General features: G+C 32.9%; 2 protein-coding genes across 2 annotated transcripts; one reads left to right on the top strand and one right to left on the bottom strand.

Moving 5' to 3' along the window:
• Positions 1–3511: 3511 nt before the first annotated feature.
• On the top strand, positions 3512–5751 carry LOTGIDRAFT_109032 (hypothetical protein; the record flags this gene model as incomplete). Its single annotated transcript, XM_009068172.1, has 5 exons — positions 3512–3576; positions 4371–4470; positions 4630–4642; positions 5266–5373; positions 5624–5751. The coding sequence occupies 5 exons, from the start codon at positions 3512–3514 to the stop codon at positions 5749–5751; spliced, it is 414 nt and encodes a 137-aa protein (XP_009066420.1).
• A 3979-nt stretch (positions 5752–9730) lies between these two features.
• On the bottom strand, positions 9731–15846 carry LOTGIDRAFT_184392 (hypothetical protein). Its single transcript, XM_009068171.1, has 8 exons — positions 15322–15846; positions 12919–13021; positions 12159–12331; positions 11775–11897; positions 11456–11536; positions 10953–11095; positions 10506–10638; positions 9731–10327 (listed from the first exon to the last, which is right to left on the bottom strand). The coding sequence occupies exons 1-8, from the start codon at positions 15445–15447 to the stop codon at positions 10073–10075; spliced, it is 1137 nt and encodes a 378-aa protein (XP_009066419.1). The 5' UTR covers positions 15448–15846; the 3' UTR covers positions 9731–10072.
• Between the last annotated feature and the right edge of the window lie 323 nt (positions 15847–16169).

Genomic DNA, 16169 nt, shown 5'->3' with positions numbered 1-16169 from the left:
CTGCTCTTGCATTGTCGATCATATGATGAGTATTTCGATATTTTGATTATACGTAATGATAAATAAGGTTATGGCTTTCAGGGCTGCGTTATGCGGAATGGTTCAACAAAATACTAAGTATTCCTATCTGTAGGCCTAGAACTGTTTTTAAATATCTTTCTGTTTATACTTAGCTGAGGATGAAACCAGACATCATAGCTTTTCATAACATTTTTAAATTTAATTTTATACAATTGAGTTCGTTGAAAATCATAAAAAGGCTGCAGTAAAGCGTCATTGGTAACAAAATTATTGGTCTGATACTGGATTGTAATCTGTCCCGTCTCAAAATTCAAAAGATTTGATTGGTTGATTATAAATACTAATAGACATATATTATCCTAAATTGTATTCACATGAATCAAACAACCAAACGTAGGAAAAATGGATAAACATTTGATCAAAAACGACAAATTGCTTGACACTACTACGACTGACAATGGTATCAAAACCACAACGGGCAACACAACGGATGCAGTACCAAGATGCTCTGAAAAGACAGGAGTACCAGGTGACATTGGAAAAGAAGACCTTCCAAAGCAACCGAGAATAAAATTTCCAGCGAAGTCTGGTCGCCATTTTAGTAACTGCTGGTATGATCGATTTCCATGGCTGGTGTTTCACAATACATCTGCGGGTGAATAAAAATTCATCACTGAAGGCTACACAGATTGGAAGCATGCTGTAGGTGATACTGGAAAGGGTCTCGACAAGCATAACAATTGAGGTGTCAAAACAATTTCTCCAAGATAACGTTGCCAAGACAGAAAATCAGGACTCCAATCTTGTTCTTCAAAAACTATACGAGCAGAAATTGGCTTTCCCTACATTATATGCACTGGCTGCAAGCGTTGCCACATTCGGTTCTAGTACCGCTGTGTGTGAAAGCAGCTTTTCAACTTTTACTCGCGTTGACTCACCACAACGACGATCTATGACTCAGCTTCGCCAGCGCAATCTTGTTCTTCTTGCCTTCAACGGGAAGCGTACCCAGAAAATTAACTTGGACGTATTTGTTCAACGTTTTGCCATAAAAGATACTCGACTACGTTTAAACTAAAACGGCAATAAAAATGTAACGTATAATAACTTGTGTGTTTTAACAAAAATAATCTCGAATCTAAAATACTCCATGGAAGTCCGTTTCCCGACGTTTAATCGTCTGTTAAGGTGCTTTGCTAAATTGCCCCCCTCGATTGCACGATTGCCTCCCCAGGAATACTGGTCAGGCTACGGGCCTGCCTTTGACCTGGATTACCTCAAAGAATTGGAACTTATAGATAGTGCCGATTCACACTAATGGGCTTTCGCCAATTTCTAGATGATATCAATGAATTTGTACACATTTTGTAGTTAAATTCTCAATTTTTAACGTTTTTTGCGTTATTTGACCTTTTGTGACCTTTGACCTTGAATAACTCAAAAACGCCCCCTGACCTGGCACTTTACCTCCCAGATTCGGATTCCTGAGGAAAAATGCCTGTAGAAAAGTTAACTCAGATTTTGCCTCCTCTCGGGTGACAATACCCCCCTTCTCCCTCTGGTCTATGACATGGGTCTTAACAATTGGCCTTGCTTGCGACTCTTAAAGGCAGAAGTGACTACTTCTCTTAACTTCCAGTTTCATAGATGGATCTGCGCCCTTAACTATAGCCTTTTTTCAGAAATGAGATTTTTTTAGCTATATTATGAGTTAAATAGTGTTCACAGCTCACCATAGAAATTTGAGTCTTCAAATGCATGTGTGATTGTGTGTCCAGAATTATACACGTTTGGAAGTAAAAAATGCCGACTCTTGAGATTCCGCTATAGAAAAAAAAAGATATTATAGAATTAGAGAGTTACATTCTCAGTTTGGGGTATATTTGAAGGGGGTATATTTAAAGGAAATGTTTCCAAACGGTTCCGTTTTGGTAAGTGAATGCTTTCTGCAGAATCATGTGATCCGCTTTAAAGGGACAGATGCGCCTTTTTTTTTCTACCAATCGTACCTTCGTCTCAGAAATTTTAGCTAATCCAATCAGTAATAATGTTCTAGCAGCTCACCGTCTAATTTTGAGCCTTCAAATCAATGTGAGTCCAGAATTATACGAGTTTGAAAGTTAAAATGACTACTCGTTTAAGATCATCTGTGATATATAGAAACGACGTAAAAATAGTGAGTAAAATTCATAGTTTGCAGTATTTTTGAAGGAATTATGCAACTAGTTGAAAAATTGCAATTTCGACTATTTGAAACAAATGTGACTGACTTTTTCAACTGCTAAGCAAATACCTCAATGTTATAATTTTTTGGTGAGGCATCCTTGCAGAAACGTGTTGCGTGTACAAGGTGCAGATTTTGGCGGCCTTGGCCTACTTTAAAGGATATTCCGTTTATTTGTACGTGGAATTTTTTTTGCTCAAATTTGTGTAAATATTTTATCAGCATCCCTTAACGTGGCCCCTAACGTCCCTGAAAGTTTTAATCCAGCCGTTAAGGCTCCCGCACACGAAGAGAATTTGGCGCACGCCAATGGCGTGCACCTTCTGCTCAACTATATCTAACGTCAGCCTATGACATGCTCAATCAAAATGGCGAACTACTACAGTGATATTCACGCTTGTCATTGTGTTTGCATTCAGGCGATCGGATATCATAAAGGCAGGGGTAACCTTGCCATAATTCAACAAAATTATCCTCAAAGATTGTTTCTGTCACTTCTTCACTGGGCGGCGCCATCTTTGAATACCAGTAACGCGTGGGCGCTGTGTTCGTCGTTTGAGAGAGTCGCGCACGATTGCCCGCACACGGTGTGCCATCGGCCACGCGCACACGGTGTGCCATCGGCCTCGAGTGGTCAAAAATATCAAACACGATAGATATTTTCCACACGACCATGAGTGGCCACAAGCACACTAAAAATTACCCGCACACGAAGCGCTACTAGCCGAGCGTAATTGGCGCTGCGCCATTTTCTGTCCGTGTGCGGGCGCCTTTAAGTTTTTAACACCAAAACTATTTAAAAATTTTACTAAACTTTTTGTGTTCGTAATGTTTTTTGATTTGGGATTTGATACGGATTTAAGCAAAATAAATCCCTGATTGTGGAGAAAAAAGGTTTCTTTTTACTAATAATATTGAGCCATATATTAAGCCCAAAACCAAAACTAGGCATACTCCAAACTAGTAGCCTAGTTTTTTTTAAAAACAATTTCAGTTTTTAATTTTCACCCGGGTGCAATTCAAGTTTTCAATTCAAAATTATGGAATTTTCACCTGGGTGAATATTACTAAAATTAATAAAAAAAAATAAATGATACGAATCACTGTACGAACCACCGTAGAGACGACCTGAATGGAAATTTCTTGAATCAAACAGCTTCGTGCGCGTGCGTATGATAACAAGACGCAAGTTCGAGCATGCGCTTGTCTTAGTAAATTTAGAATTTTTCGCCATTTTGACAAACCACGTTCTCAAATTCAACGAAAATGTCTAGGTACTCTCGACCACCAAATACATCATTGTACATTAGAAATGTACCAGACAACTCAAGGTTTGTATTTGGCCATTTCGCAAACGATAACGCCAGAAACTTGACAAAAAACGCGACAAACTAGGCTACGCTCCTAAAATGTGTTTTCCTCTTTCTTTGACTTTGGTTGTTTGTATCAATTCTATTTGTTTTCTTGTTACTTTGTTTTGTTGATTTAGTTTGATAAGACGTTAATACAGTCAACAGAAATTTATTTTTTTTTTATGAATGATGAATACAGATTGCTTCATCCTTACATTGTTTGTGGCTAGTATGCGTAAATTAAATTAGAGAAAATATGAATATAAAACAATTGGATTTGTGCAGCATTAGGCAATTAGCTTAGCTCAAGTGTACTGCCTATTGAGGCGCTGGGTTAGGTCAATCAGTGTAGTTAAGAGAAAATACACAGTGATACATTTGAACACACATGGGCAACAACTCAGATCCTATATGAATCATACAAGCTTATAAAGTTACATTCAGTAAAGCTAGTAAGTAGCGGCCTATGGATAAAAATTAACTACGCACAGCCTTATAGCTATGATATGATTTGCAAATCAATGCATTCTGTATCAAGATAAATAGATTCACTAATATCAATGTGCAACTGCAAGCATTTATTTATTTTGGTAAGGTTTTGACCAGGAATAGGCCAACCTTGTACTGGGTATATTGGAGGTTAACAAGCATCTTCTTTTCAGAGTTATGTTTCAGGTAGCTGAAAGGAGAATTGCTATATATTGACTTCAGATCCTTAAGCCTAATTGTTTTTTTTGTTTTTGTTTATGCCCTATGTGTGTTTCCATTTATAGATCTGAAGAATTAAGAAGTATGTTTGGAAAGTATGGACCCATCACTGATGTTTATATTCCAACTGATTATTATACACGTAGAGTGAGAGGATTCGCTTATGTTCAATATCCTTATCTTTTCTCAACATTGCAAATTATCCCTTAAATTTATTTCTTTTAGAAATGTACAGACAGTAAAGGTCAAGGCATTGTCAAAGTTTCCTTTCTGTTGGCATGGGTCTAAAAGAGTAAAAGTTGCAAGTCAAGTTTTAAAGTAAAGATCAAGTTTAAAAGTAAAGCTCAATCTCAAGGTGACTGTTAACAGAACAGATCCAAGGGGTTTTATACAGTACAAGAAACAAGTTGATTGAAATTCAAGGTTTTTAAAGATCAAGAGTTGACAGTGTTATCACCAAGATCAAGAATGTTTAGAATTGGCAGAATATTGGTCTTTAATTCAAAGAGTTGGTCCTCAAGGATTTCACATACAAAAGATACCAAGGCAAAAACAGAAACACAGTTCAACATTTTATTGTTTTCAATCATTTTCAAGTTTGGTGAGGAATAGCACAGCTTGTTATGAGTAATATAGTATGATTCAATATGCCTATTTGATATCCCTTTAATTTATATTCTTTCAAACCCAGCAATGTCAAGTCAAATGACATGAACAGATCATGGAATATTTGCAGTTGCAATATTTGAAGTTTAAATAAACCATGAAACGATTAAAAAAAAAAACAAACCCAAAACTGTCCCATAAGCTTACTCTTATTTCCGTCATTTACAAATTAGGATAATTTATTTAAGTCTAGAAATAATTTGTTAAGGTTTACTTTAATTTACATAGATTTGTAAGTAAATAGGTAAATTTTGTTGCTATGTTTGAATGAAAGGTTGATTTCCTTAACCTAAGATACATTTGAAGATCCACGAGATGCTGATGATGCTTTATATCACTTAGATAGGACCAAATTCAATGGCAGAGAATTAGAAATAGAATTTGCAAGAGGTGATCGTAAAAGTATGTATTTGTTTCCACATGACATCTTTACAACTTTAAGCCTAGAAAGCTTAATGCATTCAAAAAAAAAGAAATAGAATCACTCAAGAAAAATTGTCCACATGCAGTGTGATCTTATGCTAGAAATAATTATATGGAAAGCTGAAAAAATCAATTAAGTTGATAAGCTGAAACAGTTCAGTTGGCAATGTTTTTACTTATAATCTTATAGATAAATTATTTGTTCAACATTTAAGTTCATTGATTTTAGGTCCAAATCAAATGAAAGGAAAAGATAGGAGGAGAAGTTATAATAGGTATGATGATTATGATGACAGAAGACGACGAAGGAGGAGCCCAAGGTATGCTTACCTTATAGACACTGATATAAGCTACTAAATAAGTTATTGCTCTCTCTGCCCCTACTATTGAAATAATAGCAAGGTTTCACTGGAAGGCATAGATAAACTGAAAACCTCTTCTTGTTGGTAGATCATCTGCTATCAGCGATGTTCGGTTTTTTTTTTTTCAAACAACTCAAAGCATCATTCAAAGTTGTTAAACTAGATTTAAAAAATGTTTCTGGTTTTTTAATTGTTTGCATTTGTTTATATCAGGTTAAATATTCTAATTGTCTTTTGTAGACGATCCAGAAGTAGAAGTCCGAGGAGAGATAGAGACAGGTAAGCTTATTGTTTTTATTCTCTAGCAGTATTTTGTGAATCAGAATTTGATGGGATATGTTGATTAGTAAATATGTGTGCTAAATTTGTCTTCAAATATAAAATGTACTATCAGATATCTATTTTGTAGACGCTCCAGATCAAGGTCAAGAGGTCGATCTCGATCCAATGAAAGAGGTCGTTCCAATGAAAGAGCGCGTTCTACTGAAAGAGCACGTTCCAATGATAGAGGCAGATCAAATGAGCGCAGACGTTCCCCTGAAAAAAGGTAATGTTCTTAATTTGTTTATTTTTATACGCCCACATCTCTCTATGTGGACGTATATTGTCGGCATCCCTGTCCGTCCGTCAACATTTGCTTGTAAACGCTCTACAAACTAGACTTTTGATGGAATCAAATGAAATTCAGTATGTGTATACATATTCATAAAACGAAGATTTATGAGCTATTTTCGATCGTTAGAAGCCCTTGCCCCAAAATCTTGAATATTTACCATCCGTATGCCGTGGTGGGCTTATATGGCTGTGGTCCACTATCTTAGTTTATGTGATCAAATAACTGTAGGGGCAGAATTAATAATTCTGTTTATAAGACATATAGAAATAGATGCAGCCCTTGATGTAGAAAGTAATGCTTTATAGATTACTTTGATAGATTGAGCAATATTTGGTAGTAATAACCATTGAATATGTATTTTAATTGTTTTACTTTCAGAAGATCCTACAGTCGTTCAGCCTCCAGATCACCAGTTGCCCGACGCTCCAGAAGTTACTCCAAGAGTCGTTCACCAGAATAGATGAATTCTCAGTTATTTGTGTTTATAGTTAAATATTTAATACTGTGTTTATTGTAGTATTATAACCTTTCTACCACGTCTCAAAGTAATTGAGTTATAAAGTCTCTCTTCAGCTGAGAAAAGAAAAGATTTCTTACATGCTGGCTATGTGATAAATCTTAGATTATTAGGTCTGACTTGTAACATAAGATGTAAAGTTATGTTACCTATGGGTATTTTTCAACTATAACTAGAAGACAGAAAACAGTGCTTTTTATACCTTGTCATTTACCATCACTCCTTATGGAAGATTCTCAAATATATTGCCTTTCTCTCAAGGAAGAGGAGTTACTGAAACATCAGAATTATATTTTCATTGTCATTTGTATATTTTAATTGAAATGTAAATAATCATTATTTTAATAAACATTTTCAATCAAGAAATCATTTCCAATTGAAAGTATTGAAAAGGGTAACCATTCTTGCCTTGTACTATCGTAAAATTCATCATTGAATAATCCTTGATCTATTTGGCCATCAGAAAGATGTTGATAAAAAAACAAATTCAGATGCATTGAAATTAAGATTTAAAGTTGTGAGTGTACACCTTTTTACATATTTTGAATTATATGTCTGACAGAGATGAAACTGAAGTTTTTTGTGTCAAATTTAGGACCATTTTCAAAACAGTTACAAGCCACCAAAAACGATTGCAATATTAACAAAGCTCAATTCCTGGTCCATAAATGTGGACTTATATTGCCTTTATCTTAACTTGAAACTCGTGTGTATGTATATTGATGAGATCTCGTGAAGTTAAAATTTGGTAATATTCAGATGAATGGTTTCAGATCTTGATGAAACTCTGCGTGTATCGATCGATGGGATCTGGGTCAAGTTTGATTTTGGCAATAATCAGATGAATGGTTTCAGAGTTACTGTCCTTGACTTCGTTGAATCGCCAAATTTGGCTTATAGTCAAGATAGAGACTAAAGATTTTAACCAATCTTGGTGAAACTTGGTATGTATATTGATGAGATCTTTGTCAGGTTCAAACATGGTTATGATTGGATGAATGGGTTGTGAGTTTTTGCCCTTAAATTAGTAAATATGGGCAAAATTAAGATTATAGGCAGGCTAAAGGCTACAGTTTTCATCCTGGGTCATATTGGTAATAATCGGGTGAATGGTTTCAGTAATTGCTCTCTGTGTATGTCAATGAGACATTGTTGAGGACAGTTGAATTATATGGTAATTTGATGAAGTTTTATCATTTCTGACAGCTGGTAGTGGCTGTAGGTTACCTTGCCTGGCAAGCTATCTCTTTTCTTCGGTTAAGACTTCTTCATAAACTGTTTCAATCTCGAGTCTTTATCAATTATGATCCCAAGCTCAATGTTGCCTGGCTGGTTCACAAGTTTTTATACGCCCACATCTCTCTCTGGACGTATATTGTTGGCACCCCTGTCCGTCAACATTTGCTTGTAAACGCTCTAAAAACGGGTATGTGTAGACATGTTCATAAAACAAGGATAAAGTTCGAATTTGAGCTATTTTCGACTGTTAAAAGCAGAGTTATTGCCCTTGTCCCAAAATCTTGCATATTTACCATCCACATGCAGTGGTGGCTGTGGTCCACTATCTTTCTTTTGGAAGTCATCGGTTTGTATAATTTTGGGCAAAGACAAAATACATGCATTGAACTTCTAATGAAAAGAGGTCATGAGCTCTTATTTGTGCCCCAAATGTAAAAAAAAGTTGACTGATTCAGATGGTGAAAAAAGGGTCTTTAAAAGTCCATTGATACAGAAGTTATTACTCAATATAAAGTGATATCAATTTATAATTTATGATTACCCACAACAAAAAGAAATTTACAAGAACATAAAATTACTAGTGACAATAATTATAGTATATATACAATTCTTAAACAGAACATGATTAACTATGATTTCTATAGTACCAGTATACAGACAAGAGAAACAAACAATGCCATTACACTTCTTTATGTAAAACATGATTCACAACAACATGAACTTAAAATAATGGTCATTAAATTAAGGACTATACTACTTAGTATTTATATTTTTAATGGAGCATATAATATTATGTAAACCATTTGCTTTTGGTCCGTTGCAGTACTTAACAGCAGTTGTATTCTTTTTGTTTCAAAATAAAAAAAATTAACCCACTCTTAACAATACTATATAACAGTATTGTACCAAGGTATGACACAAGCTAACAATCACTTTAGTATGATCACTAAATGGAAGGGGATATTTAAGTTTATGACACATGTTCTGTAATATATTACAGATAATTTTGATTGAAGCTGCCTTCAGTAAATAAATTATAAATGAGTTTAGACAAAAATAGAAAAATTTACAAAGTTATAATGAGAGTGATAATATATATGTTAATGAGTTATTATATTGAATAAGATACAAATGAAATATACATTAGTTAACAATGTGAGACGAGTTTGATATAGTAATATTAAATACTTGTCAATATAATTATAATAATAAAAAGCTCACTAAACGTACTTGCGGATTTTGAACAGAAATTTCAGCTGAATTTATATACATAAGGATTGAAGGAAAATGGGGAAAGTGTCCTATTCAACACCAGTGAATTTTTTTTTTACTTAATGGTGGAAACAAGATGGCATTACTTCTTTTAATGTTACATAATGGATAGAAATATATAGAATCTGGACAGGGAATAGGGAAAATACTCCAATTTTTTATATGTAATATCAAGGAAGTAATTCCAAATTTTTAATTTTTAACTTTCGCATTTCAAATAAATAAGCACTTTGTTACACAGCAACACCAGTAAAATAGCAGACCTTATACAAATCAGATCTCAGTAGTTATAGTCAAGTCCTTCAAATAAATCAGTAACTCAGTTTAAATAGCCACATAATAGTCTATAGTCATAATATCGACAACTTTTCATGCATAAGCAGGAGCAGTATATTTTTTAGATATAATGAATGGAATTCAAACATATACAAGCTAAATTGGGTTATGTTTTGAATGTGTGACTACAGTAACTCATACAATGACTAGCATGAATTGAGTTAACCCAAGAAAACTATATAAGTTAAAGGTTAAAAATGGCGGCCAAGTATAAACTATCGTTGTCCTAATCCAATGAGATAGCTTAACAATATAAATAATGATGTAGATAATTGAAATCAAGTGAAAATATTTGTTTAATATTGCTCAACTTACAATCAACAACAGGCACTATTGTCACTCTACTTTTGTTTCAACCTCCCCACCCCCACCATTGGGAGGACCACCTGACGCTGACGTTGGAGGTTGAGGGGTCTTTTTATCTTGACCCCAGGGACTATGTTGTAATGCTGGTGAATGTTGAAATTTATCTTGTTCTTCATCATTTCCGTTTGATTCATACTGATTATTTTCTAAACGAGTTATCAACCTTTCATCTTCATCACCAAATTCTCCTCCCATTAATGTTGGTTCTCCTACCATCATTACATCCTACAAATACACAATTTAATATCTACATAGTATATAATCATATCATTTATTTTTACACCAACATCTCTCTGTCGATGCAAAAAGTAAGCACCCATGTGACCACGCTTTATATTTAGAGAAATTGGGAGATCCATCAGGCAATGTTAAGTTTAATTATTACTATACATACCCCTGGAACTGATGTGTTTATATTGAAACCCTGTGGACCTGGTGATCGTTTTTGTTTACCAGCTGGTGCACCATCTCTACTATTAGAATTAGAATTACTTCCTGTTGATTGTTTTCTCTTCCGTCTTTTACTAGGTGGTCGACTAGCTTCTAAAACAAAAATATTCTAACTTGAAGATCAACAAAACATCATTTAAGTCCAAGTAACATTCTTGACTCTTTTGTTATTTCTATCATTATTAATCTATAGAAAAAGATGTTTTCAATTGCCCAAACATTGTATGTAATGGAAGTTTACTACCAAATGTATGAATGAATGAAAATGAGCAACATCATGCAGTGTGTAACACAGGAAAAGATTTCTCATTTTTTCATTTACCAACTGGGCCTTGGTTTGTTGATCCATCTGAAACATTAGGTGTTCTTCCTATGTATAATCTAATAAGTATAATCCGACACATTTCTCTTACCTTTACCTGGTGGAGCAACCATTCTTTGCCATTTCTGGAAGAGCGTTGTTTTGAGACAATCTCTGGGATTTAATCCATAAGCTTTATGTCTGGACATTAACTCCTGCATTGGTTCTAATATCACACATAGCTAAAATAGATACATAATCAGATATTTCAAAATTAAATATTTCGGCCAGAGTTTCTTATTATTAATTTTACCACTTTCACTTTCTAATAAAATATTCTTTGATGTACATCAATTTAAAAATTTACTTGAATTTTATTTCTTGTATTTGTATATTATTTAACATTATTCTGTTTCTACTTGTTAACTTGAAGAAAATTCAATTTTGAACTATTAAGCTAATCATTTTGGAACTGAAAGGTAATTTATTCATCAAGTCATTAATTGCAAACCTTATTATAGTTATCTGAATTATCAAGTCATATCTGAAGATGACTTGTCTTTATTACCTTGAAAGACAATTTCTTTAACATATACACTTACCCTGAGAAAATTGAGCGTATAATTGGTTAAACCTTGTCTAGTAATATTTTTAGACAACTGTTCAACCATGGCAGGATCCTGCTGTAAATCAAAATTGAAAGTATACAATATGAAATTTGAAACAGACACTAGTATTTAAAACAAATGAATAATTAAATGTCAATCTTTTCACTGCATGAAACAACCTATTTCTTGATTTGTTTGAATATTTTCCTGTATTCAATGCATTCAGCAATAATTCAACTGTGCTAAAGTCAAAAATTTAAGCTACTCAACTTTGAACTCCTTTATAGTTTATTAATATATATATGGCACATACCTGGACAGCTATAACACTTCTAGGTATAAGTTCTCGATGTTGACGAATTGAAAAATGCCAAGATCTTATTCTCATCAGATCATCAAAGGTAAATTCTAATATCAGTCTTCCTTCTGTAACAACCTAGAAATAACAAATGATTTTACTCTATTATACAGAGAACTATAATAATACTAATCGAAGCCAAATATTTTGTTTTACTTTATTTGCACTACCAAAGATTTAAAACTCGCAAAAAAGAAAAAGAAATATATAAGCATCAGTTACAAATTGAATTATGGTAGAAAAAGGTATTTATTTGAAATGTGAAGCAATTTTAGAAATGAAATAGTGAATCTGTAACAAGAGCTTGAATTCACAATCTGTAATGATTTTAATACTTACGTTAGTAAACATTGGTTTACCATGTTGAGTGACCATCATTGCCTGATCACAATCTAATGTTATGGTGGTATTGTGAAAAGACTCTTTGGGATGTTTTAAGACATAGTACAGATCTGTTACTCCTCCTTCATAAATACTACGAAAATAGCGTGGTAACAAGGTTCGACCAATGGCTAAAATAAAATACCATATATATTGTTAAACCAATTCAAGGAAATGTAATATCTACATATATCTGTTGGTCCTGTCTTATTTCAGAAGACCAAGAAAATAAACAAAGCATCTGCTAATTATTTAAATATCAAGTTATGAATTACGATAATTTATCTTAATATTTTTAAAATTTATAATTGCATAATTTATAATTGCAAAATTTATAATTGCAAAATTTATAATTGCAAAATTTGTAATTGCAAAATTTATAATTGCAAAATTTGTAATTGCAAAATTTATAATTGCAAAATTTATAATTGCAAAATTTATAATTGCAAAATTTATAATTGCAAAATTTGTAATTGCAAAATTTATAATTGCAAAATTTATAATTGCAAAATTTATAATTGCAAAATTTATAATTGCAAAATTTGTAATTGCAAAATCTATTTTATGAACGGTCTAGAACCCAACTTATAATTGACTCAATATGAGCAATTTAAAAGTGAGTGTACTAAGAGGGCATTTTACAGGTTAGAATAGTGTGTTCTATTGACAAATGATATTGAATTGGAAACAAAATGTGTTTAATTGACATTAAACTTACTATATCTTTTTGGTCCATCTTCTAAACAGAAAGCTAAGGTCAAGGTAGCATCATCTTCAAAAAATTCTGTTGTGAAAGCATCCCACCATAAATTATCACTTTCCTATAATGTAATGTAAAGAAATTTAAATGTTAATCTATATCTAGATTTAGACCACTCCATATCAGTATTTAGATATTAAGATAATTCCTGGATTGTATAATATTCTATGTCATTATTTTGAAGGTTGACAGGTTTCTTCTTTGATAAAGCTGATCCAAAAGAATACGCTCACATGCGGATGGTAAATATTCAAGATTTTGGGGCAAGGGCTATAACTCTGCTTCTAACGGTCGAAAATAGCTCAAATTCGAACTTGATCTTCGTTTTATGAATATGTATACCGAATTTCATTTGATTCATAGAGAGATGTGGGCGTATAAAAAGAGAAAGCTAGTTTGTAATTCTAGTTGAAATTTCCCTTAAGGTCATTGAAATCCTGACATAAACATTTCAAATCTCCCAAATGTTTATTACTTTTCAAGAAAAAGCTATTTACATCAAAATTTTATTGTCAGTTTTCTATGATATTGGGTAGAAAATCATAAACGGTACATTTTGTTCTAAGGAGTTTACATAGTTCTTTTAACATTTACAAATATTCTTGGTATGTTTAATTGAAAATGTCCATGCAGGTATAGTATCTTTTATTCTTATATAGAACCCCTCTCATCTTTTCAAAATTATTTCAAAACTTTCAGATGAAAAGAAATCCCTTTACTTCATGTAGAATTGGGGACATTTATCAATATAATTAGCTAGTTTTACTATTACTAGGGCAGAAAAACAAAAGTCAAATGATAAAAAATTTATAGACTGGTTCATCTAACTATATATATATATATCGTTTATAGCTTGTATAGTATAGAGTTAACTTGCAAGTCCAATTCAGTTATTTGCCAAGCTGGGTCAGATCAACAGCCTGTTAGGAGTCACTTATTTTCAGGGGTATTCTCACAATAACACAACACACACTGTAAAACTACTAATTTTTTACTAAAAAGTAGAACATTCAGTATGGAAGAGGAAAAGTGATATCAGTTTATAAAATTGAAATTTGATATGATCATTTATAATGATGAGATCTTGGTCAAGATTGAATTTGACAATTTTACGATCAACGGAATTTGAGTTATTGCCCTTGACTTAGTAAAAACGCATCAAAATTTGTTGGCGATAGAGGTGACAGTTTATGTCAGAATTTTATTAAATAATGTGTCTTTGTTTAAATCAACAATACCTTGCACAAATTAGACTTTTGGTATGATTAGCCAAATTCGTACATGTCCAAGATCTCATCATTATAAATATTCACACCAAATTTCATTTAAATTGTTTTCACAACCAAATTTTGACAAGGGCAATAACTCAAAAACCGTTCATCGAAAGATCGTCTAATTTGAACTTGAAGATCTCATTAATATATATGATCACATCAAATTTCATTAAAATCAGAAAAAAACTGTTGTCTCTATTGCATTCACAAGCCAATTGTGGACCGACGGACGGACATTCCGGATATTCTTCTAAAACTAAGCCTTTCATGATTTCACAATCACAAAGGTCTTTAGCTATCAGTAATAAAAGTGACTTCATAAATCGCTGTGTCTTGATAGAATTGCCACAATTACAACGTCTGACTGAAAACAGGAATGGTGCAAATTGGTGCTTTCAGAGTCCCAGTTACATACTTTTTAATTATCAGACAGTTGTTTCATATTGTCATTTATCCTGTACAGAATCACACATATAATATCATTAGATATAGCAGAGGCAGAAATTATGTCAATATGACTTAATGAAAATAATGAACAAAATTTACCAGATTCCTGATTTACAGAGAGAGATTAAGAACATTGCAAATTGTCTGTATTGATTTTATTTATTAGATGGTTTTATTTTGAGAGGTTTACAGTATTATCAGCCATAGTTTGGATATTGTGAATCAGTCCCTCTAGTTTTCCTGCAAGTCTAACAGAGAAGAGACTAATCAAGGACCTTGATATTGGGAATGAGGGTGGGTGACCTCTTTCTCATACAATCTAAATAAGCCTCAATTTTTAGACATCATAAAACACACATAACCAGCTTTATTCTTTATGTTGCCCATTGAAAATAATACCAATATGCAGTGATAGGGTCCTGCTGATATTAATTTATACCTGTTACTGGTAATACTAAGATGATGTCTACATAACACTCAATGCTGCAAATAAAATGTGGATCTGAGACTCTTCTTTTCTCCTTTGTAAAATATGACACATAAATTTGAGTTTCAGTTTTCAATTCTTTGAAAAGGAAAGTAAATCTCATGTCTTCTTGATTGCTTCAAACATTTGTGAATGTAAATATAAAATACATACCTCTGTTCTCTGCTGTAATCTTTTATTAAGTTCATAAATTCTGAAGTCTGGTTGGCCCATGTATGGGGTAGGACGCCTATAGAAATTAGAAATAGGAGAATAATAGAATGGGTCGGAATGCATCATGTTGATGATTTTTCTGTATGAAACACACTTAAACAATTAATAAATCCACACTTTAAGTACACATCCTATTGGCACGTGCCTTATATATTACACATTACATTGATACAATACTACACTAGTCATTTATTGACTTCTACAAGTTTTATTTATATAACAATAACATTGTGTCCACTCTATATAGTCCAGTAAAAGTAAACAACAACATCCTTCAATGAATGTGACCACAATATTGGACTATCAGTTCTACAAATGAAGTGAAAGTTTTTCCTGGATTTGAAAACATGTAGAGTTAGTGAATATCACCACTATGAAGAGTATGATACAATAGAGTTATAATAACACAGATTATCTACTAGGTATATTAGAAGCCACGTAGAAACTTGGTCTTATAGCCATGTGTTATAAGCCAAGTCTACCTAGATATAGATGTTTATTATTGGTAACTATAGCCAGTCAACCAGAACTCAGTAAAAAATAGTCCCAAGACAGACCCAGACTAGGCTGAGCTTGGCATGTATAGGCAAGAACCTGATCAACCCCCTAAAGCTTCCTTAACAGATTAATGTCAATGGCCAACTGGTTAATACATGCCCAAAGATATATTTCTCCAAGCATTTCAACATTGAGGTATAAATTAGGTCAAATAAGGTAAAGTTTCAGTCTTATTGAAACCTTAAAGGGGCATTATGCAAAATTTTCATCATCAGAAACATAATTATGCT

The sequence above is a fragment of the Lottia gigantea genome (assembly GCF_000327385.1).
Source record: "Lottia gigantea unplaced genomic scaffold LOTGIsca_9, whole genome shotgun sequence".
Lineage (NCBI taxonomy): Eukaryota > Metazoa > Mollusca > Gastropoda > Lottiidae > Lottia > Lottia gigantea.
The sequence above is the reverse complement of the archived record's forward strand: the minus strand, read 5'-3'. Positions and strand labels throughout refer to the sequence as shown.

Bases quoted from the DNA above. Each gene is read 5' to 3' on its own strand.
- LOTGIDRAFT_184392 (XM_009068171.1), bottom strand. From the start codon at position 15,447: ATGATGCATTCCGACCCATTCTATTATTCTCCTATTTCTAATTTCTAT. The intron at 12,332-12,918 runs GTAAGTTTAATG...ATTTTATTTTAG, and splicing joins AGATGGACCAAAAAGATATA to CCATTGGTCGAACCTTGTTA. The intron at 11,537-11,774 runs GTATGTGCCATA...TTTGATTTACAG, and splicing joins GAAGTGTTATAGCTGTCCAG to CAGGATCCTGCCATGGTTGA.